Raw genomic sequence first — 16,224 nt, forward strand, 5'->3', positions numbered from 1 at the left:
GGAAGCAAGGGAGAAACAGGTCGTAACATATAAAGGAGCCCCGATAAAGCTAGCAGCTGACTTCTTAACAGAAACACTGCAAGCCAGAAGAGGGTGGCAAGACACATTCCAAGTCATAAGAAACAAAGGCCTGCAGCCAAGATTGCTCTACCCAGCAAGGCTATCAATTAAAATGGAAGGTGAAATAAAGAGTTTCCCTGACAAAATAAGGCTAAAAGAATACACCTCCACCAAACCAGTACTACAAAATATGTTAAAGGGACTGCTTTAAGAAGATGAAGAGAAAGAGTCTATGAATACCCAGTTCCTTTCACAGTTGCTAATACATGATATTACCAATATTTTTAATACTTAGTAATCTGATCGTGAAAATGATGTGTTATTTTAATTGTTCCCTTATGTTTTGTTGAAACTAAACCTGCTTTTGTATATTTCTTGCCTATTTCTATTATTTTTAAAAAGCTTTAAATGCCTTTTTGGTATTTTTTATCCATTTATTGATTAAAGGTTTGTAGAATTTTTTTCTCTGGCAAAAAAAAAAAAAAAAACACAACTATTAACCCTTTTTTAGATGTGTGGCAAATACTTTCGCATTCTATTACTTGTCCTTTAACTTTTCTTATATGTATATTACCATGTAGTCTTAAATGTTTAATATAGTCATATTGTCAATATTTTACTTTATAGCTTCAGGGTAAGAAAAATATTAGTTTGTATTTTCTCCTAAAACTCCTTAGATTCTACATATTGATTTTTCACTCACCTGAATATTTTTTGTATAATGTGTAAAACAGGGCTCCATATTTGTTTTATGTCAAGTAATAGTGATCCATGCACCTTATTTGTTGAGTAATCCTTACTTTCCCCATTGATTTGAAATATCCACTTAATCATATATTCCATTGTTAGACAGATATATACATTTGTGTCTAAAATACTCATTTCATTGATCTACTTGATTATTTCTGTGCTTCTGTCATGATTGCTGAGACTTTATAATGGATTTAAATTGTTTAATATTTTATAATGGATCTTGACATTTAAAAAAGTAAACAAATAGAATCAATCCTCATTTAAAAAAGAAAGGAAGGAGGTAGGGAGGGAAGGAGGGAGGGAGGGAGGGAAAAGAAGAAAGAAAGGTGAAACTCCTACCTTTTGTGACAACATGGATGAAACTGGAGAATATTATGCTAAGTGAAATAAGCCAGTCGGTGAAAGACAAATTCCATATGATCTCACCTGTAAGTGGAATCTATTCAACAATATAACCTAACGAACAAAATAAACCATAGGGAAGGAAACATGGAGCAGACTGAAAGTGACCAGAGGGGATGGGGAAGGAGGACAATGGTGGAAAGAAGGAGAGGGGACTAAACAAAGAGCATGTATGAAGGTCCCATGGACAACAGAGTCGGAATTGACTTGGGGTGAGGGAGTGTGGGGGTGGGATGGGAAGAGGGGGCAAAAGGGTAAAAACTGATACAACTGTAATAGAATAAACATGATTTAAAATTAAAAAATTAAAAAAATTTAAAAGGAGGAAGAAGAAAATGAACATACAACAGTCTCAAACCTATGGAACACAGTGAAGGTAATCCTGAGAGGGAAGTTAATAGCAATACAGGGCTATCTAAAGAGCACAGAAAAATCTTAAATAAACAACCTAACCCTACATCTAAAAGAACAAGAAAAAAACAACAACAAAGCCCCTAGTGAGTAGAAGGAAGGAAACAATCAATATCAGAGCAGAATTGAATGACATAGCGACTAAAAAAATAAATAAATAAATAAGAGAATCAAAGAATCCAGGAGCTGGTTCTCTGAAAAGATAAAGTTGGTAAACGGTTAACTAGACTCATCAAGGAAAAAGAGGACCCAAATAAAATAAAATCAGAAATGAAAGAGCAGAAGTAACAACTGATACCACAGAAATACAAAGGATTGTAAGAAGTTAATATGAACAACTGTAGGCCAAGAAATTGGACAATGTGGGTGAAACAGACAAATCTCTAGAAACATACAATCTCCCAGAATTGAATTAAGAAGAATTAATTGAATTAAGAACACCTGAATAGACCTATAACAACCAGTATTTACAGCAGTAATCAAAAAACCCGATACTCAAAAGCCCTGGAGCCGGCGGTTTCACAGGAAAATTTTATCAAACTTTCAAAGAAAAACTAACACTTATTCTTCTCAAACTATTCCAAAAAAAAAAATCAGAAGGAGGGAAGACTCCCTAACTTTTTGAAAGACCTGTATTACCCTAATTCTAAAGCCATGTAAAGATACAGCAAAGAAGAAAAGTTACGGAGTTGTTAAGATGGCAGAGGAGTGAATGGGAGTCACGCTGACCTCCTCCCAAGACCAAACTGGAATTGCAACTAAATAGTGGAGAAATCACTTGGAAAACAATGGAACGCTAGAGGGAGAGGAAGGAGCCTTGGAGCTGCGGATAGACAGCGGCTTCAACTCTCACACATCACAACGGGTGAGAAGTGCGGTGGAGGCTCCAGAGGGTGGGCTGGATGCCCACAGACACTAGCACCAGAGGGACATTGAAACGGCCAGTTGGATCCCCCTGAGTAGAACAGGGTCTGAACCATAAACAGGGACCCCAGACTACAGCAGCTGAAACCAGGAAAACACACAGACAAAATGCAACCCCGAAAAGCTTAGGGGCGCTCTCTGCCAGAGACAGGTGGCTGGAGATGCAAAGAGACATTTAAAGGGCCAACGCAAAAATTTGCAATGGCAGCCGCCTTCCTTGATCTCTGGGTAGAGGTGGCAGGAGGGTGGGCTGGTGCCTGAGGAAAGATTGGCGAGGAAAACTTTGTAAAGAGAACAGAGACGGTGGCCAGCAGAGCCCCGGTCATAACTCACCTCTACTATGCAGCTACCACCTCACCCAGGCATAAGAGAATCAATTAACCTGACTTTTGCACGCTCCGCACACAGCTTGTGCATGTGTGGGTTAGGGGCTGAGTGCAGACTGACTGGAAGAAATAGAGGATCCCTGGCCACAGGGGACACACAGCTGCATAGAGACCCTTGAGGAGAGACTGGAGATGGAGGGGTTGGGGAAAGAACTGGAGAATTATCTGAGATCCCTGGAGCAGAGTCCCACCCCATTCCGTAGTCCCCATTTGCGCAGACAGGCCACGCCCCCAGAGAGGCAAAAGTGGGCACGGGGGCCACAAGGTTCGCAATTACGGTCTGCAGAAATAGTGGATCCCTAGCCAAAGGAGCCACAGAGCTGCCCAGAGACCCTAGAGGAGAGACTTGAGACAGGATTAACCGGAGAGTCCTTGAGCTGACTTCTTCCCATTGCCCTAGTCTCCATTTTGCATGGGAAGGCCATGACCCCAAAGAGCCAAAAGCGGGGAAAGCTCACAATAGAAGACCCTAAACTGAATTTCTTAAAATTGCAATGGCTATTTGGGGTTATTTATGGTTCCATATAAATTTTTGAAATGTCTGTTCTATTTCTGTGAAATACGTCATCGGTATCTTAATAGGGAATGTGTTGAGTCTATAAATTGCTTTGCGTAGTATGAACATTTTGATATTAATTATTCTAATCCATGAACACAGTATATGCTTCCATTTATGTCTGTCTTCCTTAATTTCTTTCTTCAATGTTGTATAGTTTTCTGCATACAGGTCTTTACTTCCTTGGTTAAGTTTATGCCTAGGTACTTTATTTTTCTTCTTGCTATATCGAATGGGATTTTTTTTCTGATTTCTTCTTCTTCTATTTCATTGCTGGTATACAAAAATGCCTTTGATTTCAAATGTTGACATCATATCCTGCTGTTTTGCCAAATTCACTTATTAGGTTGAGTAGTTTTTTGGTGGCGTCTACAGGGTTTTCTATGTACACTATCCTGTCATCTGCAAACAATGATAGCTTTACTTCCTCCTTTCCTATTTGGATGCCTTTTATTTCTTTTCCTTGTCTGACTGCTGTGGCTAGTACTTCCAATACAATGTTGAAAAGAAGTGGTGAAAGCGGACATCTTTGTCGTGTTCCCTATCTTAGTGGGAAAGCTTTTACTTTTTGCCCATTGAGTATGACTCTGGCTGTAGGTTTTTCATATATGGCCTTTATGATGTTGAGGAATGTCCCATTTTTTTCCCATTTTGCTCAGTGTTTTGATCATAAATGGGTGCTGTACCTTATCGAATGCTTTTTCTGCGTCTATCAAGATGATCATGTGGTTTTTGTCTTTTCTTTTATTTATGTGATGTATTACTTTTATTGACTTGCTTATATTGAACCATCCCTGCATCCCTGGATGAATCACACTTGATCATGGTGGATGATCTTTTTAATATATTGCTGGATGCGGTTTGCCAATATTTTGTTGAGGATTTTAGCGTCTATGTTCATCAGTGAAATTGGCCTGTAGTTTTCTTTCTTTGTAGTGTCTTTATCTGGTCTTGGGATTAGGGTGATGTTGGCCTCATAAAAAGAGTCTAGGAGTCTTCCCCCCTCTTGGGTTTTTTGGAAGAGTCTGAGAAGGACAGGAGTTAGCTCTTCCTTAAATGTTTTATGAAATTCTCCTATGAAACCATCCGGCCCAGGGCTTTTGTGTGCCGATAATTTCTTGACTACTGCTTCAATTTCCCCAGCTGTTATCAGTCTGTTCAAGCTTTCCGTTTCTTCCTCCTTCAGTGTTGGAAGATTATACTCTTCTAGAAATTTGTCCATTTCATCAAGGTTTTCAAATTTCTTGGCATAGAATTGTTCATAGTAGTTTCTGACAATCCTTTGTATTTCTGTGGTATCAGTTGTTATTTCTCCTCTTTCATTTCTGATATTATAAATTTGGGTCCTCTCCCTTTTTTTCTTGATGAGTCTACTTAAAGGCTTGTCGATCTTGTTTATCTTTTCAAAGAACCAGCTCCTGGATTGGTTGATCCTTTGAATTGTTCTTTTCATCTCTATGTCATTCAGTTCTGCTCTAATCTTGACTATTTCCTTCATTCTACTTGCTCTGGGATTTATTTGTTGTTGTTTCTCCAATTCTTGAAGTTGTAGTGTTAGGTCTCTTATTTGAAATGTTTCTTATCATTTTTAGATAGGCCTGTATTGCTATGAACTTCCCTCTCAGGACTGCCTTTGCTGTGTCCCATAGGTTTTCGACTGTTGTATATTCATTTTCATTTGTTTCCAGAAATTTTTTGATTTCTTCTCTTATCTCATTATTGACCCATTCATTGTTTAATAGTCTACTGTTCAGTCTCCATGAGTTTGCAAGTTTCTGAGGTTTCTCATTGAGGTTGATTTCCAGCTTCAAGCCCTTGTGGTCCGAGAAAATGCTTGGTATTATTTCAATTTTCCCGAATTTGCTGAGGCTTGCTTTGTGTCCTATCATGTGGTCTATCTTTGAAAAACTTCTGTGAGCATTTGAAAAGACTGTGTATTTTGCATCTGTGGGATGTAAGGTTCTATATGTGTCAGTTAAGTCTATTTGATTCGGTGCGTCATTCAGCTCCACAATATCCTTGTTGATGTTTTGTTTGGAAGATCTGTCCATTTTGTTTAGTGGAGCTGTTTTCTTTTAGCCGTTTTTTTTGTTTGTTTGTTTGTTTGTTTGTTTGTTTTTTGTTTTTTTGGTCTGGAAAGCTTTTTACTTCTCCTTCCATTTTGAAGGAGACCCTTGCTGGATAGAACAGTCTTGGTTGCAGGTCCTTGCTTTTCATTACTTGGATTATTTCATGTCAGTCACTCTGACTTGTCATGTTTCTGTTGAAAAATCAGCTGACAGCCTGATCAGAGCTCCTTTGTATGTTATTAGCTGTTTCTCCCTCGATTCTTTTGAGATTCTCTCTTTGTCTTTAAATTCTTCCATTTTTAATGTGATGTGTCCTGGAGGGGACCTCTTTGAGTTCACCTTCACTAAGATCCTCTATGTTTCCTGAGCTTCCACTTTTTCCCTTACCAGGTTAGAGAAGTTTTCTGTCATTATTTTTTACAGAAAGATTTTCTATCTCTTGCTCCTTTTCTTATCATTCTGATATCCCTGTGATGAAAATATTGTTAATTTCATGTTGTCCCAAAGTCGCCGTAAACTATCTTCATTCTTTTTTAGTCTTTTTTTTGTTTTGTTGCTCTGACTGGGTGCCTTATTTCTACCTTGTTCCAACTTCCTGATTCAATCCTCTGCTTCACCTGACCTGCTTTTTGTTCCTTCTAGTGTATTCTTCATTTTAGATATTGTATTTTTCATTTCTACCTGGCTCTTACTCTTAGTTTCTATGTCCTTTTTAATTCTGATGTAGTTCCCACTAAGTTCCTTGTAATTCTCACTAAATTTCTTGAGCATCCTTATAACCATTACTTTGAATTCTATGTCTGATAAATTGTTTGCTTCAATTTCATGTAGCTCTTTTTCTGGGGATTCATCCTTTCCTTTTGATTGAGGGTTGTTTCTTTGTATCCCCATTTTATGTGACTCCTTTTTTTTTTTGTTCCTTTGTATTAAATTGATCTGTTTTGACATCTGTCTTCATGGGATGGCCTTCTGTGGTAGGAATCCTGTGAGACTCAGTGATGTAGTCTCCTTGATCTCCTATGCTGTTGTACCAGTGCTGACAGAACAAAACAAATCAACATAGAACACAAAACCCACACCAGTAAAAATACCCCTCCACAACAACAGCAATATCAATGACAAATGAGCAGAGATTAATAAAGTTAGAAAGAGAATATGATTATTATAAGAAAGAGAAAAATAATATGAGATGACTAAAAGAATGGAAAATTATTTTGAGAGAAAGAGGGAGGAGAAATGAGTATGAAACAAAAACAAGGTGAAGAAAGGGAAAAATAGATTTTAAAACAAAAATAAGAACATAAGAAAGGGAATGAAGAAGGCAAAATGGAGTAAGAAAACAGGAGTAAAATATGAGATAAAATTTTTAAAACAGAGTGAACTAATAGGAATAAAAATTGAAGATAACGAAAAAATATTTTTAAAAAGGCTATGGGAAAGAAAACCTCATGCAAACAATGAAAAAAAATGAGGTGGAATTCATCTCAGTAGAGTTCAGTGCTTGACTGCAGGCCTCTCCTTCTGGATTCAACTCTGGCAATGTCAGATGTCTCCCCATCTACCTCTAAGCAGCCTGTTCAAGGCTACAAGCGATCTACAGCCTATGGCTGTCTCCTTCAGATTTGTTTGCATCTGGGATGGTCCTTGCTGCTCTGCTCTGCTGGCTTTTCATCAGCACAAGGCCCAGTGGTAGGTCATCCAATATCTGAAAGGATTTCAGGTTCCACTTCCACCTGCCTCTCTCTGTAGTCTTGCCATTTCTTGGCCTCACCACTGTCCTGTCTGTTTCTGAGAGAGCTTCTGGTGTGATCAGGAGGACTGGGCCTTTAGATATCCCCTTGGCAGCACTGTTCAGACTTCAGGGAAGATAGTGGGTGTGCCCCCCACCCCCCGTGCCATAAGTCTTGGCCTGTCCAAGATTATTTCTAATAATGTATAGTTTCTGATGATTTAGCTGCCTGTTTAATGTGAGGAGCCAATCTGTGTTAAAGGGTCCGCTCTTTCCTGCCTGGTACTAATGTCAGCTCTGTATAAGAGCGAAGACTGGGCAGGGCCTTGAATTTCCCTTGCTGTGCCAGTTTCTGCACTCTCTACCCAACTGGTTTCAGTGGAATAGAACCTAGGGAACCAGCATCTTGTCCATGCTGAGAAAAGTTAATAAAGGACCCCTTTGTCATCCCTCTTTGTTTGCCCTGAGGGTATGTACCCAGAAGGGTGCTTCTGAGCCTGGCCACACTGTTCCACAGGAGGGGAATGGGTATGCTTTTCCCATATTACATCATTTTACTCTGTGGAAGATGGAAAAGAGTGGTCTCCCTGGCTGAAAAGAATCTCTGGTGCTCAAATTTTTCCTATCTAACTCCCAGCCCACTGCCTTTGCAAGAAATGCAGTCCAGAACTCTGTGTTCTGCAAAGCCCCCATCCCCACGCTCCCACCCCCGCTAGTCAAACTAGGCAGGGCCCAGCAAACCCCTGTGCAACTCTGTGACTCCCTGCCCAGCTGGATTCAATGAAAATGAACTGCACTTTCAATCTGGTCTCTTTGATGAATGAGCAGCTACATGCACAGACCTTGCCCAGCCCTTTTTTCTCTTCTTTTTAAAAAGACTCTATGTGGTACCCATACTGCAGTAATGAACCACTCTCTGGTTCTCTGCACATACCCCCTCCCCATAAAGCAAAATGTCTCTCATGGTCATGGCTGGTTACAGCCTGATGGTGCCTCTGACAGATTCAGGTGTAGCAACCTGATCATTTTAGGAGACTGAGTCCCTGTTTGGAATTCTCCAGGTTGGTGCAAGCAGTATTGACATGCTGCTTGCTCTGTGTGTGTATGTAGCCTGGGTCATCCAGACTCCATATGTCCTTCCAAGTCTCTCCTAGTTAGAGTTGGGGATCCCTGTGTGGGACTAGGGCCCCTTACTCTGAGACAGGAGGGAGTGTCTAAGCTGCAATTTGTCTTGTCTCTCTGCTGCTGCAGGTGCCACATGCAGGGTATTTCCCCTTCAACTTAAATCTCCTTACCGGATGGTATGAAGCATATTCTGTACTCTTTGGCTTCAAAACTTCATATTAGCTAAGATTCCATTGATTGCCAGGGTTAATTGTGAGAAGATCAGCAGAGAATCCAAGTTGGGGGCAAGAGCAAGTAGACTCAGCTTCCACCTACTTGGCTACCATTTTCAACCCCCTCATTTATTCCATTCATTATTCAGGCAGCCATTTCTTGAACTTTCCTGTGCACTGTGCATGACCTCCAGGAATCCTCAACCTATGGGATGGGGAGATACTCAGATGATTACAAGACAGTGTATTAACTGAAATTATAGAAACTTGCGCAGAGGGCTGTGGAACCACAGTTAGTACATCATGTATTTCTAACATTTACCTTGACCCTACACCACATGCCAGGAACTGTGTTAGTTTGCTGAGGATATGGAACTAAATTAAATTTAGGTCCTGCACCAAGAATTCATAATCTAGTGGAAGAAATACATTTAATTTCACCATTCCATTAGCAGTATTGGTCTTTGGAATGTGGAATTTATGAGAATTTTTTCATTTGACTAATTTACATCTGTATGTATTCATTTATTCATGCAATCATTCATTCAAACAAATGCTTATGGGTGCCACCCATGCACCAAGGCTCTGAGGTTGCATTGCTGAGTAAAACAGAGTTCTTCACAATGGTGGTCATATAATCAGGGAAAATTTTTAAACTATTTGTATGAGTCAAAACAAAACAAAACAAAAGCCAGTTTCTTTCCTGTCTGAAGACTGACACTGAATTCTTATGTTTTTCCCCTTAGGACACTGATGGGGGCTTTGAAGCTGAATCTTGGGGGAGCTCCAGAAGGTCCAGCTGGGACAGGCAAGACAGAAACCACCAAAGATCTGGCCAAAGCTTTGGCCAAGCAGGTAGGGAAATGCGGTCCATCCCCACCCTCTCCTCTTGTTCCTCTCTAGGCCCCAGACCAGGGAAGCTGGTATGAAGTTCAAGATGGGTTAGTGTAACAGGCAGAGTGGATCCTCCCTCTTCCTGTGGAACAGTAAGCAAGGAGCCTCATACCTGTTTCATGATACAGGATAATTCAGCTGTGTGGAACCCATCCTGAATGGTGCCCACATCCTCCCTTTCTCTAGTGTGTAGTCTTCAACTGCTCAGATGGTCTGGATTACAAAGCCATGGGGAAGTTCTTCAAAGGGCTGGCCCAGGCTGGAGCATGGGCCTGCTTTGATGAGTTCAACAGGATTGAGGTAACCTTGCCACTGGAGTACAGAGGGGTTAGATATGCCTTTTCCTGGGTTCTCAGCTCCTCAATGACAGGGTCATATCTATCTTTTATAGCCTCTTGCACAAAGAAGGTACTCAATTAACTAAACAAAAACATCCCCAACAATATAAAGTATCTGCTTCATACACATATGCACCCTCATCATAGTCACTCTTTCACTAGCTCACTCACAAATTTATTGAGCAGCTACTGTGTCAGATACTTTGCATATGTTCATGATACAAAGGTAACAAATGGTTTTTCCCTCTAGACTCTTACAATCTAGCAAAGGGAAATAAAAATTAAATGAAACAAATACAATATGATAGATATCTACAGTAGTGGCATGAAATTAATCACCCCCTCTTCTCTGAGAAGAGGGTGGGGAATTGAGGTCAGGACATATAAACTTGCAATTTCAACCAAAAAATGCTGTTCAAATATGGACTATGGGTGAAGCATTATGCTAGGTGCTGGGAGAAAATGAAATACTATAGAAACCACACACACACATACACACACAGACTTTTTCTTTACCAAAACCCAAGTCATACTCCTAATTTTGAATGAGAAGGTCTGGTTCTTGAGTGACTGGGCTCTATCTCTGCTAAGTGAAGGGGACTCTGGTGAAGTAGGGTGGGTGCCCACCAGATGCAGGAGCTCCCATCAGCTAGCCATTCTCACCCCAGGTAGAAGTGCTGTCTGTGGTGGCTCAGCAGATTCTTAGCATTCAACAAGCTATTATCCGGAAACTAAAGACGTTCATCTTTGAGGGCACCGAGCTCTTGCTGAACCCAACCTGTGCTGTCTTCATCACCATGAACCCTGGGTATGCTGGCAGGGCTGAGCTACCAGATAACCTCAAGGTAAACATCAACATGAATTAATACTGGGTGTACTAATGGTGTAGAAACCTCTGGGAGTACCAAAGGCCTCAGAGAAGCCAGATAATGGGACCAGGTGACATTTAGCTATGGTAATAGTGGAGTGTTGATGGAGGTAAGATGGTAGTTGCCCCTAGAATAAAACCACTTCCTCTCATGGGAGGTGGACTTGGGGGAAGGAAAAGGGTGGGTAGAGATATACATAATAACCAGTGGCAAATAGAAAATAATGTGCATTAGAACAAGGGTCACTATTTCTATTGCCTTCAGGAGTCAGACAGGTAATACAAATGAAAGAAACCATTTGGGCACAGTGGGGACTCTGGTGAATGCCCCATCAAGAGGCAGAAGCCCATATTTAGCCCAGCCCAGCAGAAATTGTCAGATGATCTCATTTTTTAGGAAAAAATAGAAATTTTGATTTTTACATAAAATCTGATTTTTAGATTTTGGACCAATGTAAAAAAGAAAATCATTGTAAGCCAAACAAAATATATCTACTTACAAGAGAACATCGAAGTTGGATACAGAGAACTCTGGTAAACTTAGGCTGGAGCTCTTCTTTATTACTAAACTAGTTAATAGATACCTAAGCAGGCTTATCCATACGAAAGCAAGCTGCCCCAACCAGCTAGTGAGGTGGATAGAGAATATGCCTGTCCCCAGTACCTACTGATGAGCTTCCCTGAGCTATAGCCATGGCAGTGACCATTGACTCTGCTGCTAGTGGGATAAGGAAATGCTTCTGAAGGAGAAGAAAGAGCCAACCAGGCCATCTTGAGATTAATAGACTCTGGATGACCTTAACATGCCTCTCTCATGGAAGGAAAAAACAAAAGTATAAGATGGCTGGATCTCCTCCTGTGGGAAAAACACCTAGCACCCCAGCTGCAAACAAAGAGCAACCAGAGGGATACTTCTAGGTCTGCTTTTTTACTGATTTTGTTCTAAGTTATTGCTCCATCTCCTTGAGTAGAAGACACAAGAGAGACCCAGACAAAGCCACACTGACTTTAGCACAGTAAGTTCTCACTTAATGTCATTGATAGATTCTGCAACTTTAAGTGACATGACATATAACAAAACCAACTTTACCATAGGCTAGTTGATATAAACAAGTTAATTCCCTATAACATCTCATCAATGCTATAATGAAATACAATTAAACAAAACAATGTTATTCTAGGACCTGCTGTATATGATACTCCTCCTACTAGAAATGCATTGTGATTATGCCCTAGAATCTTGTTCAGACCCACCACCCTTCCTCCTCCCTGGAATGGTGAAGAGTCAGGGAGGTTAAGTGGCTCCTTCCCTCTAGGTCAACAGAGGCCAGTGAGAACCAAGGTATAATTTGGACCCACACTTCTCATTTTTACCACCCAATTGTAGTAACTACCCCTTGTACCCTCCCAGTCAACAACTATGTTAGATCTACCAAGAAACTTCCATGGGACAAAGTGATATAGTAGAAAGGACCAGGGGTTGGTGTCAGGAAGCCAGGGTCCCAGTCTTGGCTGTCTCTCTAACTGCATGACTCAGGCAAGTCACTTCTGTAAGATCTAAGGTAATAATAACAATAGCTGGTGTTTACTGAGCACTTGGTATATGCTACATACTTTTCTAAGTATTCCATTTATGTGGTATCGTTTGTTCTCATGATAACTATGAAGGCGGTACAGTTGTTAGCCCATTTAGAGACAAAAGAACTGAGGTCTAGCAGGGCTATATAACCTGTAACAGAACAAAGACTCAAATCGAGGTCTTTCTCACTTTAGGAGTCTTCTGATATATCCTGGTCCTGCATTCTTAAATGATTCCTCCTGGAAATCTCCAAAGGTTTAATGATGCTCATTGGCTTAGGGGAATGAGGTGTTGTTAGGACATGAGCACCTAGGGCCTCTGCACACTGTGGAGAGCCTCAGTGTGACAGCATGTCCCTGGAAATGGCCCATGATGAGGTCACTGGAGAAGGGAACCTGTCCAGTGAAGACAGTCCTGCTGCTTTGGTGCCTTTCTTTGATCATCAACAGCATGGCTTCAATGATCATGCTACTTCTCTCCACCTCTGCAGATGTGCCTCCCCATTGCTCAGGTTCTCAATGGCTGTTTCTTTTCCAGGCTTTGTTCCGGACTGTGGCCATGATGGTGCCAGACTATGCCCTCATTGGAGAAATCTCTCTCTACTCCATGGGGTTTCTGGACTCCAGGAGGTATGTTACATTGTTTTTCCAGGGGGTCCTAAAACCCTCAAAATAGTGGCTTTTGTGTGGTGGATTCAAGGTGGGTTGCCCATTGGAAAAGAAAAATTGAGAAAAAATGCTTCTGCTTACACGTTGATGTAAAAAAAAAAAAAAAAAAAAAAATCACATAGCCCTGGCCTTGGTCCTGACCTCACCTCTGACTGGAAAATGACCCAGGTTCCCAAGAAAAGGCCACCACTTTCTTTATGTACACCTCCTGTGGACTTCTTTTAAAGACAGCAGCCAGTCATCTGCTCCCTGCTCCTCCCCGCAACACATGTACACTCTTACACATTCCTAAATGGCTTAAGGCAACACCAAAAAACATGAAATTATTCCCAGATTGAAGGGGAAATTTTAAAAGAATTTAGAATTAACATTGTTATCAATATAACATTTATTTATTTTAACCAGTTGGGTATCTCTCATTCTAGTATTACCCAGTTTTCCAAGACACACAGACACATACACACATTGGTGCCTTTATCATATGCACCTAGAGGCATTAATATCATTGTATAGCTTTTATTGACATATTTCAAATTTCACATTTGCCTTTTTACATGGTCCTGGCCATAATCAGTATTTTGCTACCACAGAGGTCTCCAGAGGCCCAGTGTCTTTGTGACCTGGCTGTTCTCATGCTCAATCCAAGGGCCTACATGCAGACATTCTGGACAGCATGTGCCACCCTTCTTAGGCCAAGAGATTTTCTCAGTCACGTGAAGTTTAATTTACTTTTGCTTTAAGAAATCTGGATTACACTTCTTTTCCCATTCAGTTCATTTATTTTATTCAATTGTCAAAGTTTTATTGAACCACCTGCCTTATGTCCATCGTTGTACAGCACAAAGTCTTTGCTTTTAAAGTAAATTGGTGTTGTAGAGAGGACTCCTCACAAAGAAAATGTGCATAAGCATATTACTTAGGGTAACCCTGACACTCAAATCCCATTGCCTTAGCATAGAAAAGTTTATTTTTCACTGTCTGGGAAGTCCAAATGGGTGTTTGTGATCAGGGGCAGTCCTTCCCCAAGAGAAGGTACCCGGTTCCTTATATGTTGCCACTACAGCACACGAGTGTGAAGGATCCCACAGAGGGAGTTTTTAGGGACCAGCCCTGAAAGTGCCATACTCCCCTCTCATTCACATGCCACTGGCTAGGACTAAGAGGTGTGATCACCACAACCGCATGGGAGGCTAGGATGTGTGATCCAGCAGTGTGCCCAGGAGAATAAGAAGTGGTAGTGCATATGATGTATGCACATGTGTTGTATGCTGAGCATATTAAAGTTTGAACTGTCTTTTAAATTTAAAAAGTAAAATGTGGACATTGTTTTGGACATTACAAAAAATTGTAATGTTACAGAAGTAAAAAAAAGTGAGGTTCATGTCAGCAACCCTAAGTCCTACTCTCCATGGATTAATGATTAACATGATTAATAGTTTAATATATTCTTTCCAAATGTATGTGTGCATGTGTGTCTCTGTGTACACATATATTCATATAAACATGTAAAAGTATATACACATATGATTTCTCATACCATATGTTATACATCTGTGTGTGTACTTGCTTTTTTTCATCCTAACTTTGAGGGTTACAGTGCTTCCTTAGCTCCTGGTAACTCTATTAGAAGGTCTTCAAATGATGGGGCTTCTTCAAGTCCATGGGCAAGCCTGGTTTCTGAAGTGGCAGAGCACAAAGATGTTGGGAATGCGTGCTGAGCAGGATGTGATCCTCTGTGGGAGTGTGCAAATATATGTCTTTACCTCCCAGTCTTGCACAGAAGATTGTGGCAACCTACCGCCTGTGCTCTGAGCAGCTCTCCTCTCAGCATCACTATGACTATGGCATGCGCGCTGTCAAGTCTGTGCTCACTGCTGCTGGCAATCTCAAGCTCAAGTACCCAGAGGAGAATGAGAGTGTCCTGCTGCTCCGGGCCTTGCTTGACATCAACCTGGCCAAGTTCTTGGCTCAAGATGTCCCTCTTTTTCAGGTATGCAGTGGGACTGACTCTGGGACTCAACTTCTGAAGGTGAAACGTTTCCTTCCTTGGCACCCCCTCCACATCTTGTCCATCTCCTGACAGCCAGCATCCCTGTTGGCAGATAGTCTCACCTAAATATTAAATAATAACTGTGATGACAACTTTTATGTCTAGTTCCTGTTTTAATAAATATAGTTTCACTGATAGGATAATATTCGCTATTAGGTATGGGTAATTGTTTTTACCAAATTTAATGTTTCCTTTTATAATTATTTTAATGCCTATCTACCAGGCCATAAGTGCCATAAAGATAGAAATCATGAGTGGAAGATAGCACAGGCTCATTAAATATTTTATGACTTCTAAAATTATATGGGAGGGAAATCATGTTGAACAGATAGTGTCAGAATTTGTCATTGTGGATGAGTTCTGGTGCAAGAAAATTGAGGTTTGGAATTTTTCAAAGATTTTTGTAGATCTCATTTTAAGACAATGTAGAGGTCACACAACTGATAATTCATCCTTTCTACCTTCTCTCAAATTCTGCTTATCAGGGAATTATATCAGATTTGTTCCCTGGAGTGGTTCTTCCAAAGTCAGATTATGAAGTTTTTATGGAAGTACTCAATGAGAACATCAGAAAGATGAAACTCCAGCCAGTACCTTGGTTTATTGGGAAAATTATCCAGGTTGGTTCATTGGACTCACATGGGCAGATACCTATTTTACTGTTTGCTAAACTCAGAAATTAAAAAGAATTCTGGCACATGGGTAATATGACAGCAATCAGAGGGGCCTGAAGAGATGTTGAAGGAGAGATGAAGGCACCTTAATGATTTTATGCCTTCATTTCATTTCCAAGTTGAAGTTTAAAATTCAATATTTTTCCTATAATCATCTTCCTTGGGGTTTCTTTTTTTAAAAAAATTGGGGTCTTCCCTTTAGGGCACTGGGCTTTGAATTAATCAGAACTGTCTCAGTTCCCAGTGATAGAAACCCAATTCAAACTGCCTTAATCAACAAAAAGGGATTTATTCATTTATCTAACCTGAGTAGAATAGAAATATATAGGCCTCAGTCACAGCAGGATCCAGGTTTTTACATTACACCATCTGGAGTTGTCTTTTCTGGGCTCTCTCTGCATTAAAACTCCATTCTCCATTGAGCCCCCAGCAGCCTTAGGCTGAGATTGTAACAGGTTAAAGTCCAGGGGGGGGGAAAAGAGCATCACTCTCCAAGGGGCGTCAGCCTAAATCTCAGGATTAGCTG

At 40.6% G+C, this 16,224-nt stretch overlaps 1 protein-coding gene across 1 annotated transcript in view; it reads left to right on the forward strand.

Annotated features, from left to right (window-relative positions):
• The window catches only part of DNAH3 (dynein axonemal heavy chain 3), a 212,814-nt gene that overhangs the window by 98,548 nt on the left and 98,042 nt on the right, over nt 1–16,224 (forward strand). The window contains exons 29-34 of the mRNA XM_054580923.1: nt 9,374–9,482; nt 9,708–9,821; nt 10,528–10,704; nt 12,844–12,935; nt 14,745–14,964; nt 15,510–15,644. Of these exons, the coding sequence (XP_054436898.1) occupies nt 9,374–9,482; nt 9,708–9,821; nt 10,528–10,704; nt 12,844–12,935; nt 14,745–14,964; nt 15,510–15,644 (847 nt within the window). The remainder of the gene's footprint in view (nt 1–9,373; nt 9,483–9,707; nt 9,822–10,527; nt 10,705–12,843; nt 12,936–14,744; nt 14,965–15,509; nt 15,645–16,224) is intronic.

The sequence above is a fragment of the Pteronotus mesoamericanus genome, unplaced genomic scaffold (assembly GCF_021234165.1).
Source record: "Pteronotus mesoamericanus isolate MK-2021 breed Mesoamerican mustached bat unplaced genomic scaffold, CSHL_Meso_final contig_64, whole genome shotgun sequence".
Taxonomy (NCBI): Eukaryota; Metazoa; Chordata; class Mammalia; order Chiroptera; family Mormoopidae; genus Pteronotus; species Pteronotus mesoamericanus.